Source organism: Protopterus annectens, chromosome 2.part2 (genome assembly GCF_019279795.1).
Source record: "Protopterus annectens isolate FY-2018-M chromosome 2.part2, PAN1.0, whole genome shotgun sequence".
In the NCBI taxonomy this organism is placed as follows: Eukaryota; Metazoa; Chordata; order Ceratodontiformes; family Protopteridae; genus Protopterus; species Protopterus annectens.
In genome coordinates, this window is record NC_056730.1 from 509254718 (window position 1) to 509267708 (window position 12991).

General features: G+C 45.6%; 1 protein-coding gene across 1 annotated transcript in view; it reads left to right on the plus strand.

The window, feature by feature from the left end:
• LOC122795685 (coiled-coil domain-containing protein 166-like) overlaps positions 1-12991 on the plus strand; it is a 1310434-nt gene that overhangs the window by 176879 nt on the left and 1120564 nt on the right. Inside the window, exon 2 of the mRNA XM_044063979.1 lies at positions 10774-10827. Coding sequence (XP_043919914.1) covers positions 10774-10827 — 54 coding nt within the window. The remainder of the gene's footprint in view (positions 1-10773; positions 10828-12991) is intronic.

The window sequence follows — 12991 nt, forward strand, 5'->3', positions numbered from 1 at the left end:
AGAGCGAGAAGAATGGGAGGACTCTGTCTGCTATCGGAGTCCACTTCTCTAGCTCTCAAAGATCCTATTGTAGGAATCAGAGAAGGCAAAAGAAGATGTGGTTTTGAAAATCTCAGTTTGCCCGGGACTCTCAGGACAACTCGTCCCCTAGAGGCAGAGGGGAACAAGACAGACGCCGCTCGAGAGGTAGAGGGGGCACAAGGAACTTTGGGTCTAGGGAGATCTTCTCGGACAGACCTGCGCAGCAACCCTCAGGGGTTGCCCGACTGTCCTACTATGGAGACAGTCGGGGGAAGTGTCATTGCACCTAATGGCTTGGGAGTCCATTACGATGGACCGTTGGGTGCTCCAAATAATATCCAGAGGCTAGTCCATCCCGTTCGTTGCCCCACCCGTCCAACCAAAGCACCTCCCGGATGTTCCCACCCGCTCAAAGGGAGGCAGCAGCACAAGAAATTTCAAAGCTGCTTCACAATCAGGCCATCAAACTGGTCCCCCCAGATCATTCCGGATTAGGCGTTTACTCCAGGTTCGTTTTAGTGCAAAAAAAGATGGGGGACCTCAGGCCCATATTGGACCTGCCAACCCTGAACCTGATTGTAGCCAAGCAGAAATTCTGGATGGTCACCTTGCAAGTCCATTCTACCTTACCTCCAAGAATGTGACTGGATGTGCTTGACAGACCTCCAGGACACTTACTACCATATAAAAATTTGCAGAATCTCCAGGAGATTCCTTTGCTTCTGGCTGGGAGCCAATAATTTCCAGTTCAGAGCCCTACCCTTCGGTCTCAGCACAGCCCCCAGGGTGTTTACCAAGGTTATGGCAGTTGTAGCGACTCACCTGAGGCTTCAGGGCATTCAGGTGTTTCCTTACCTAGACTATTGGCTCCTCGCTGCTGCCACCAAGCATCTGCTTTGCATGGCCAGAGACTCCTTCCTGCATCTTGCAGTCAACCTAAGGATTACCATCAACATCTCCAAGTCCCGCTTGAACGTGACACACACCTTGGAATTTATAGGGGCATGGCTGGACACTCTACTATTGCAAGTTTTTCTCACTCTGGACAGGGTCCAAAACCTACGGGCTCATGTGTCAGTGATCCTCGGTCCCAGGACGCCAACGGCGAGAGATGTTCTCCGAGCCCTAGGCTCCATGGCCACAGCAATCTTAATCCTTCCCTGTGCGTGCCTTCACATGCGGGTGCTTCAGTGGACCCTGGCAGTTCAGTGGTCTTGGTTAGGCCTCCCCATGGACTATCCAATTCGAAGCAGCAGAGCCTGCAAGATGTCTCTTCTCTGGTGGCTCCAGTCGCCGGAAATCTTGGCTGGTCGTCCCTTCATAACACCCACAGCCCAGCTCGGGTGGGGGTCACTATTTGAGGAGGACGGTCCAAGGCACTTGATCCCTGACCGAGACCAGATTGCATATCAGGGTTCTGGTGATGAGGGCAGTGCTTTTAGCGTTGCAAGCCTTTCATGCTGTTCTTCCCCCTGGGGACAATTGCAGTTCAATCAGACAACATGTCTGTTGTCTGGTACATCAACAAACAAGGAGGAACCAGATCTTACCCTCTCTGTCGCGAGGCCATAAGAGTGTGGGAGTGGGTGATCTCCACCAGTCTGTTTCTGATTGCAATGCACATCCTTGGGCACTCCAACATTTTAGCGGACAGACTGAGTTGGGCTATTCTAATGCCATACGAGTGGTCTCTGAAACAGTCAATGACGGAGGAGATCTTCCATGCGTGGGGTCAGCCTTGCTGCGATCTCTTTGAAACTCCTTCCAATGTGAAGTGCAGCAAGTTCTTCACTCTGATCACCTCACCAGGGGACTCCCCCAGAGATGCTGTCGTCCATGCTTGGCCTCCCGGGTTATTGTATGCTTATTCCCCGTTACCTCTCATTCCGAAGTTTCTTCAGAAAGCTTGCCAACTGGGGTGCAAAGTTATCCTCATTGCCCTGTTCTGGCCTCGTCAGATGTGGTTCCCCTTTCTCTGGTCTCATGTTCTAACTCCTCCTCGGATTCTGGATCCCTACCCGGATCTCATCTCTCATCCTTCGGGCATCAGTTCACCCGATCTAGATGGCCTCAAGCTAATGGCTTGGTTGCTCCAGTTCCCCTGATTGCTAGGACTCCCGGTCTGTCATCTTCAGTAAAGACTATTTTGGTGGCATCCCACATAGCTTCCACTGAAAGGCTTATTGCAGCAAATGGAAACGCTTCTCCATTTGGGATTCTCAGAGGAACCTAGATCCCTTTATGGCCCCAGTTCCTGCAGTGTTGGAGTTTTTGTCCAATATTTTCCAACAAGGGGCTAGTTTCTCTACGGTGAAAGTACAACTGGCAGCCATATCTAATTTTCATGTCGGCAAAAATATGAATGCTCTGGCCTCTTTGAGTCTGTGTAAAGCTTTCCTGAAAGGCACTTTTCTTTTATGTCCCCCAGGTTAAGGATTCAGTCCCTCCTTGGGACCTTACCCTAGTTCTGCAGGCATTGGTTGCTCCCCCATTCGAACCAGCAGCGTCAGTACATTTGAAATTCTTGTCCTGAAAGACAGTTTTCCTAGTGGCCATTACTTTGGCCAGAAGGGTTTTTGAGATCCAAGCATTGTCTGACGTGCCCCCTTATTTGATCTTTCATAAAGACAGGGTTTTGCTCCGCACAAACCCTTCTTTCTTACCAAAAGTTGCCTTTGAATCAATCATTAACCAGATGATTAAATCTGCCTGTTTTCTTTCTAAATTTTCAGAACAAGGGTGAATATAAGCTGCATTTGCTAGATGTCCATAGACAGCTTTGTTTCTATTTATAGGACTAAACAATTTCGTAAGTCTGACCAGTTATTCTTGTTCTTTTCTAGACTGTTTTTGGGCAAAGCCATTTCCAAGGTCTCCTTAGCTAGATGAATTACACAATGTACACTGCAAGTCTATAAGGATAAAGGTCTGTCCCCACCTGGTCCTGTTAAAGCTCATTCTACCAGATCTATGGCAACTTCTGCTGCTTTTTGGTCTAGGGTTTCACTGGATGATATCTTTGCAGCAGCGACCTGGGCAAGGTCACATACATTTATTTCTCATTATAAGTTGGATTTGACCTCTAGAGGGAGAGCATCCTTTGGCTCTGCAGTGCTCAGGAATATCCTTTCAGGAGTTTTGGTAGCTGGGGACTCTGTCCCACAGGTTGCAGATAAATGAAGTTAACTACTTCAGATAAAGAAGTTATATACTCACCATAACGTTCCATCTGAGTAGTTATACTTAATTTTTTGCAACCATCCCACCCTCCTTCCACCAAACCTGTTCTAGGTTAGTGCTGTTATTGAGTTGTTGATAGTTTGAATAGTGGCAAACTCGATCTGAGGGAAGGTAGGAGATGTGAGAGATTATGGGTAAGGGGAGGAGCTTGGAGCAGATGCTTGAAAAATGTTGCCGGCTCTGATCCGATATGGATCCGAATACCCACAGGTTGCAGAAAATGAAGTATAACTACTCAGATGGAACGTTATGGTGAGTACATAACTTCTTTTTCTCCATTTGCTTGTGGATCTTGGGTATCCCAAATACAGTAGCCATAATGTTAATTTTGGTATGGAATCAGATTTGTACATAATCTTATAAAATACCTTGGTATTTATTTGCACGATTACAGTACAGATGTAAGTACAACATTAAAAGTGGCCTTGCCTTTTTGTGATTCTTCTTCCGCTAACGTGTTTTATCCTACTCAGAGTAGAGGGAAACCGGCTCAACAGACAGGGAGTTTGAGACAAAGAACAAATCCTAGATGGAACTCCAGTCCTTCACAGGGCACACATTTTGGGGATCACCAGCTTACTGGCATGTCTTTGGGATGTGAGTAGACACTAAAAACCTTTACAAATACCAATGTTGAGATGGGGAGGACATGAGCACTGTATACAGAATTCAACTCATGATAATCTGTCAGGCAAAAAACCAAGCACTCTGAGGCAGCAGTGCTGATCACTGAACCACAATGCAGTCCACCTTTACCTTGGTGTATGTTTTTATTTTATTTCTATTCAGCCTCTTTCCAGTATTTAGTGTTACCAGTTCTATTTTAAACTTGAAATGCTTGTATTGTTTTTTTTTTGTCTTTTGTGTGGGTTCATACACTTTCCTTTTGGTTCATTTCCAAGAAAGACACAGTACAGAACTGTAGTACTCACTTCAAATTTTTATAGTGAAGCTCATTAACCTCCATACACAAGCGAAAGTAAAACCACTTAGTTTTTTCCCCTAAAGCTTTTGGCTGTTTTATTCTGCAAATTATTTATTTAGAGTAGTTCTCCTTCCTGTGTTGCCCATATCCTTACTTGGATAGAAGGAAGCTTCTCTGTTCACCAGTGAGAGTGGAGAGCTTTGAGCAGCCTATCTGTCCCTGGAGGAGTGGTCTCAGCCCTGAAACTAGTAGCTTATTGGCCGTTTTGGGTCGATTCCTATCTCTTTCAGTTTCCCTGCTTTAAAACCCGCATTTGCGCGGTTTTGCATGATTTTGCGCATAGCGCAGCATCGGGCAGCTCCGCTTAAACGGGTTTAAACTATTCCCAGCTCCACGAAGTCTGCTCTTCACTTTTTCCCTTAGAACTGTTCTAAATCTCAAAGTAAGCACTCTATTTTCATTCTAAAGCCCTGCAGTTGCTCGTATAAGTAATCTTATAAGTAAGCACTAATAAACTAAAGCACTACACCCTCTTATACTCCCTTTAAGTACTTGGCTCCCTATTGGTCCTTTTTGATCAGTCAAAAAGTAGTTCCTTATACTATTCTGGCATGTCCAAAAGTCAGTTTAGGGTTTACTCTCCAGTCCAGGTGGTGAATCTGGGAATCTTGAGGCAATGTTACAACTGCCTTATGTACACAGACCACCCTCTCCTCCTCCCAACAAGCTCAAATATATGTGAGAGATGCAACTATATAGCCAAACTGGAGGCTGAGCTCTCTCAACCCAGTACTGGCACAGTCAGTCAGGAGGAGAAGTAACCACACACAACACAAATCCAGTCCACGTAGACCTATCGCAACAGCAAACCAAACACATAAACACACAAAAACATACTCGGAGGCTCTAAATAAAAATCTGCCCAAGCAGCAGAGACCTCCAAAGCAGACTTCCAAGCAACTGCTACCCCACAACAATATCCACGTATCACATAGTTCACAAAGTCAGTGTGCCACACAGTCAAAGCTCTTAAGGCTAAACAACACAACTAATACACTTGTAATAGGTGACTCTATTGTCAGACAAACTGACGTCCCACTCACCAGGCTGAATAAGGAGAAGGTCACTGTAAGCTGCCTGTCGGGTGCCAGGATCCGCACATAACACAAGCACTCAGGTCACTCCAAGGCAAGTACAAATATGACTCTGTCATTGTCCATGCTGGTGTGAATGACCTGAGACGTACCTCCCTGGACTACATGAAAAGAGACATAGATGAGATCTCTGATCATGTAGCCCAGGCCGGTATGACCCTGACCTTGAGTAGCATCTTACCCTCACCAAGAATGATGCCACAGTATAAAGACAAAATGATCAATTTTAACAATTGGCTAAAGTATTGGTGTCATTCAAAGGGGATCCAGTGTTTGTCAGCCTGGGATGACATGCTCGACAAGCCACGTTGCTTCACTAGGGACGGCTTGCATCTGTCGCCCCTGGGGTTTTGAATACTGGCTAAGGCTCTTGCCACCCCCATAGTGCCTTTTTTAGGCAAGGCTCAAAAGACAAACCCACCTCCATAGACAACACAAAGAAAAAGAAACTAAGGGTAATGCTGCTCAGCGCCAGAAGTCTAAACCTCAAGATGCACGCACTCGAGGCTCTCCTCAGTATGGAGAATATCGATATCTGTGCAGTAACAGAAACCTGGTTCAAGGCTCCCGAGAGCACCCCAGCACTACCAGGTTATACCTCATACCATGCTTTCCGACCCCAAAACTCAGACCGAACCACAAAAGGAGGGGGAGTATCAATATTCATCAAAGATACCCACACCTCCGGGTTAGTGGCACTGCACGAAGCATCAGAGACCATCCATGTGCAATTAACAGTGGGCAAAACTGCCTTTCAGTTTGTAGCCTGCTACAGACCACCCTCCCAAACTCAGGAACCCCACTCGGCTTTCCTGAGAACACTGGAGGATATGAAGGTCTCTCCAAACACCATCATATTGGGTGACTTCAACTACCCAAACATAGTCTGGGAGCACTACTCAAGCCCCAACACCCTCGACCGACGGTTCCTAGAATTTATAAACTCAAATGTTATGGAACAACTGGTCACCACTTCCACAAGAGGGGAAAACATATTGGACCTGATCATCACCAACATGAGGACTCTATGTTCCATACCAGAGGTATACCCCTCATTGGTAAGATCTGACCATAAATTAATCTCACTGGACATCCATATCCTGTCCCCACCCCCAGCCAAGGAAACCACGGTGATGAACTTCTCAAAAGCAAACTTCCCACTTCTCAAAACCGAAGTGGAATCCTTCAAAGCCCCCAGGCCAGTGGAAAATACAGCCCAAACCGCAGAATCCTTTACAAACGCATTCTATGGACACCTACAGGAATGCATGGATCGTGCTATCTCAAATAAAACCAAGACTCACTCCTCCAAAGGCAGGAGACCTGTCTGGTGGATCCAGCCATAAATAAGCTATACAACAGAAGGAGGAAGCTACTACATGATAGAGCAAAATCCCAAAAAGGGAAGGCATCTCTGATCAGTACTAGCAAGAAACTACGATCCCTCATAAAATCATCTAAGGCCAGCTTCGAAAGAAAAATTGCACAAGACGCTAAAGATAATCACAAGGCCTTCTTTAGTTGAGTCATGAACCTGGGTGGCAACTCCCAGATATGCTCTGAGTTAGTGCAAAATGACAAAAAATACACTGAACCCACAGACATTGCCAACATCCTGGCAGACAGGTTCAGTGCAAACTTCTCCCCCCCTTCCCCCTCAAAAGAGCAAATGTCTATCCCAACAGAGTGACATCACAGATGCACAGGTGAGAGCTGCCCTCTCCAAAGCAAAAAACACAGCATCAATGGGACAAGACGGTGCCCCAGGCTGCATCTTACACGAGCTCCAAGAAGAACTGAACCCTCACATAAACTCACTGTTCAATCTCAGCCTTACTACAGGATATGTACCCAAGGAATGGCGTACAGCAACAGTGGTCCCACTCCACAAAGGTGGTGCCACAACGGACCCCGGAAACTATCGCCCTATAAGCCTGACTAGCCTGGTCTGCAAAGCTATGGAGCATATCATCATGGAACTCATAAACAAAGACATTGGGAACCTCCAAACACTGGATCCTACCCAATTCGGCTTTAAGGGCAGATCTTGCCTCTTGAACCTAGTCGACTTCTTTGAAACAGTCACCAAGACCATAGATGAAGGGAAGGTAGTCCACACAGCCTACCTGGACCTCGCAAAATCCTTCGACACAATACCCCACTTGGGCATCATAAATAAGCTCACCAGCTTAAATATCAACCCCTATGTCACAAGATGGGTTGCAAACTGGTTCAGGGATAGAACCCACATGGTCAGAATTGCAGGTGCCATGTCAGACTCTAAACCAGTTACAAGTGGCATCCCACAGGGCTCAGTCCTGGGACCTCTCTTGTTCGGTACATATTTCTCTGAGGTACAGGCTAACACGGGAGGACTATGGCTGACCAAGTTCGCAGATAACTGCAAACTGGGTGCCATAATCGACTCGCCGACTGACACAAGCATCCTCCAAAAAGGTGTCACAGAGACGGATAACTGGTGTCAGAGCCATGGCCTAAAGCTAAATGCCAAAAAGTGCATAGTCATCCCCTTTGGGAAAAACAAAGTGCCCACAAATTACCACATAGGTGGTAATCCATTAAGTGCGGAAGAAGTAATTAGGGATTTGGGGACCCAAGTAGATAGCAATCTCTACTTTGACAATCATGTTGCCAAAGTGGTTAGAAAGACCTTCTATATAGCCCACCTTATCACGAAAGGGTTCACATGTAGATCAAGAGAGGTCATTGTGCCCCTCTACTCATCACTCATCAGGCCCATAATTGAATACAATGCCCCATTTGGGATGTACCTTATCCGACACCTGCAGCAACTGGAAAGACCCCAAAAGTACCTCACCAAGAGGATCAATGGACTCAAACAGATGCCCTACGCAGTTAGGCTAAAGAAACTCCAGCTCTACTCAGTTGCTTACCACCTACTCAGAGGCAATCTGTGCCTGACGTATAAAGCCATGTCCAAACTAGAATTAATGGACATGCTCCACCTCAGGAAATCCAAATCCCTTAGAGCCACACGCTCCAGGGACTTAAACCTCAGCACAGAAATAAATAGGACATGCTGGAGGGACAGATTCATATCCCAGAGGCTCCCCTCACTCTGGAACAAAATCCTAATCCATGTTAGGCAGAGCCCCTCAATGACCCTCTTCAAGAGAAATCTTGACGAGTGGATGGGAGATCGTAGGTTTACCCCTGGGATCTCTTCTGTGTCCCTACTAGACAGAGGCACAGTAAACTAACCTTAAAAGGGCTATCTTCTGTGACCTACTATACAGAGGCACAGTCAACTAATCTAAAAGGGTGGCGAAAGCCAAACACACTCTGGCAAGGCTTATAAATGCCCTAGGGCAGATAGCCTAGTATCAACCTATGAACCTTTTATGTTGCTGCAATGCAGTGATTCATGACAAAGTTTACTTCTTCATTGATCGACACTTAGAAGTGCAATAATTTAGTATTAAACTTGCAGTGAAACAGTGATAATTGAAACTCACTGTTTCAGTCTTAAAGTTTGTTGTAGAAGAGCTTCATCCCTTCACCTCTTTACATAGTAGTCTGCACTCCCACACTCTTGCTACCTAAATCTGAGATCAATGTTTCATAGCGAAAAGTGAATTTTGTGAGATACTGCAGTCTTATTCTTTAGACATAAATCAGACAAAGTGGTGCTGTCACAAATGACTCAGAATTAAGCCTGATACACGTGGTGCACCTGTGAAAGTCATCAAAAATTATAGTATTGATAAATATTTGTTTTCTTCTTTGTTTAGCACTTTTGAAGTTTCAGTTTGTGCAATACACATGCAGGAAGCACAGAATGTGCATTAGTCTGCCTGTTTCACAGCTTGTTCCCGCTCATGTATTTTTTTCTATGCCTTGCACCCTTTCGTTGCCAGGCTAGGCACCAGCTCTGACCATGTTCCTGCATTGATTAAAGAATGAATGAGTACATCCTTGATTTACTTTCCTTATCTCTGGACCTTGTAAATTTGCTGTCTTCTTTAAATAATCTCCTAGTTCTTCCTTTGATAGATTCAGACACACTAGTGATCCTTACATTTCCTCTCCGTATTTGGTTTTCTGATTCACTTGTTTTTACTTTTCATTTTTCTGTCTAGACAGTTAACTTTACCATTATTCCTTAATGTTGTCCTCACTAAGGCTGTTTATGTCCATTTTCTTTCTTTGTCTGTTGCATTTTCTTTTTCAGTAGTCTGATTTCTTGTTTCTGTTGTAGCTATACATACAGACCTGTAGTCTCCTTAGCTTTCTTTAGAGCAAGTCGGCATTTTGTCAGTTTTTTACTTGGTTCAATCGCTCTTCCCTCCTTCCACCCTAACGTCCACCTAGTCTTCACATTTCCTGACACATCGATGGATTTTGGGATACAGTATACAATCATATCAATAGTATGTTAGTCACAGGGCAGCTGCAGACACAGATTATGCCACCATCACTTGGTGGCTATAGTCCCAACTTGTGAGAATTGTCGCTGTGTGCCATCAGCAGTGTCTTGCAGCCTCTCCTTGATCTCCTGTCCATCATCACCCTCACAGAAACATTCTGACTGACAGTGCACATTTGCTTCCATTTACAATGTAATAAATAGTATCTTAATGAGTATGGACGAGTAAGGACCGTTTTCAATTAAATTATGACTGAAGTCTTAGAATTATCAGAAATATTTGCATATTAAGTTGGTGACATTGTAATGAAACCTCATGTTATTATGTATCCTTGCAAGCAGTAGTGATGACTAGGGTGCAGGGGGAAACCTGAGAAAAAGGATAGTCAGCCCAGTAAGCAGCCATGGGGAAGCCTTTTACCTCAGACAGAGTAGTAACAAATACCTGCTGGCTGCTTAACTTCTGACAGAATTTGGGGAAATGACAGCTGTCTACTAGACTGAAAGAGCATGACAGATACATTAAGGGGACATGTCAAGGATTCATAGTGACATCAGTGCATGCCACCTCCTCATGTAAAGCAGGAAAGTCTGGTTGTACTGGGTTCAGATGATGGCCCCTTAGAAGGATCAGGAAAATAACCTTTGGATTAGATTCCAGAGCACACTTGGTTTAATAGGGCTGTGAATACATCCCTCCATTTGTACTTGAAGTGTAGACCATGTTGGAGTACTGGGGGTCTGAGGTATCCTTATCTGACCAGGAGGAGCAAGTAGGGCTGTTTTCTGTCTAGGATGCTGAAGACTACCCTAAAGCAATTACATTTTCTACTTGCTATAGAAAGATTTAGATTTCCCTTTTATTTCATTTATGGAAACTTTCAAATTAATTATTTATTGCCACTCTAAGAAGGTTGAGCCCTACAGCCTGCATTGTGTCTTTCTGATTTAACATTGTTATTTCACAGTAGGGCGTTGATGTTCTGCTTCATTCTCTGTAAAGTAACTCTTTTTTTCCCCACTAGGCATGACCAGCTTACTGAAGAGCTCTCCTCCCTAAAGAAAAGAATTGAAGAACTGTATCCTTCTTAAAACGAAACTGATCATTTGCTTAGACTAACAAGAGCATGCATTTTTATGTTTTGTAAAAGCTTTTTAGAATACAGAATATCACTGTTATTTTTCAAAAAGTAACTGATGTTCTGTAGTCCTATCTCGTCTTCATTCCTCGGCTCTGACTCGACCAATGTACAAGCTTGAAGTCTTCTAGTTGGCTCGTGGCTAGGTAGGTATCCCATGGTGCACCGGGTTCGGATGTGATTCTTCTTGGACGTGGCTAAGTTTTACACATTTTCTTCAAAAATTTGGATAAATCTTCTATTTTCAATTTTGAAAGTGTTATCTAGCATTTTATAGCTATAGTTAGTGTACTGTTTGCATTTAGATAGCGTTTAGTAGAGCGCCTTTTGTCTGTAATTTAAGTACAGCTGGCCGTTGGCCTTATAGCACTTGTTAACCCTCGGTTCCAGCTCCCCCTGGGGTTGTTTCAGAGCCGAGTTCCACTCTGACACTCTCGGTGCTGTCCGTGGTGTCTAGGAGCTGAAGGTCCCCGGTCAGCCCCAACAGGGATGCCTGAAACCAAACCTCTTCAGTTCCGAGCCTTCCTCTTGGCGTGTCGGCGAGGGTGAGCTTGGACCCTACGTCTATCTCGGAGCCGATGGCTCTGGAACCGATGGCATCCTCGGTCTCCTTGGTGCCGAGGAGGTCTTCGTAGCCGGAGAGGTCGGCATTCAAGATGATGATGAGTGTGCTGTCCTGATAATCAGCTCCTACCAGGGGTACCGACACTCTTCCCCATAGAGCACCTACTTCCGTCTCAGCTCCTACACTCTCTCTGGACAGCAGAGACCCGCAGCCTCGGTAGCTACTGGCTGGTGGCCCCCACTCTTCTGAGACCTCCCCAGAATATCCTTCTGCGGAGCCTCCACGGAAGAGAACACGCAAGAGGAAGCATGTAGACTCGCAGGATGAGTCTCTTACTTCAGACACTGACCTCGAGGAGTCAGAAGGGTCCCCCAAGTTGTCCTCTGATGTCTCCTTCGTAGACATCTTGGAAATCCTTAAGCAGAGGTGCGGCTGGCCCACTGTCACCCCTTCTGATGAGGAGTTGGTGTACCTGAAGGCTTTTGGGTCTCAACCTTCAGCCTCTTGGGTGTCTCTACCCTTCGATGAACTGATGGAGCTAGTTAGTCAGAAGGTGTGAGATACTCCTGATGCCATGGAGCCTGTCCCCAGGAGACCAAATACGTTTCTTTCTGTGCCCAGGGAAAAGGAATTCTTGTCTAAAGGTGTTAACGTAGATGCCATGGTGGTGGTGATGGCCACTAAGAAGGAGCTAGCAGAAACTTCTTCTGTCCATCCGCCGAATAAGGAGTCTCGAATGATGGACAAATACAGGAAGCATATCTTCTTGTCAGTGGCGTTTACTCTTAGATCGCTGAACTACCTTACACACTTTATCAGGCTTCAGAGAGATCTCCTTAAGGAGTTAGGAAATTCTGTACAAGGTACATGTACTGAGGGAGTCCCTGACAAGCTGTCTGCCCAGTTGTCCACCTTGAACTTTATTGTCAACTCATCCATGAGGCTTATATCGTATGCAGCTGATGTAGTGAGTAGAGCAGCGGGTTCAGGAATTTCCCTAAGACGTCATTCCTGGATACGTTTGTGTAATTTTGCGGAACCGTTCAAGTCTACATTTACCAACGCCCCCTTCGACGGTTCTTCATTGTTTGGACCCAAGGAAAAGAAGGAAAAATACTCTAAGACATGGGAGTATGTTTTACTGTCCCCTCTAGACCATACCGTAAGGGTCAGAGAGGTGGTAAAATATGGTTCAAGAAGTCCCAGAGGTTTTTCCAAGATGCACAGGGTGACTCCTGTCCTTCAGAGGCAGAGGAGGAGGAAACGGTAGACGTTGCCCTAGAGGCAGGGGCAGACCGCAAAACCAGGGAGGCTGCGATTCGTTTCGGGGCCGGCCTTACCAGCACTCCTGACGTGGGGCCCGACTGTGCTTCTCTGGAGTCGGTCGGGGGTCACATTTCTTTGTATCCAGAAGCCTGGCTAAGTATCACGCAAGAGAAAATGGGTACAAAGAATTATTACCAGAGGTTATGTCATACCCTTTTCTCTGCCACCCTATCTTCCCAAAAGGATCCCGGATGTTCCACCCAATCACAGGGA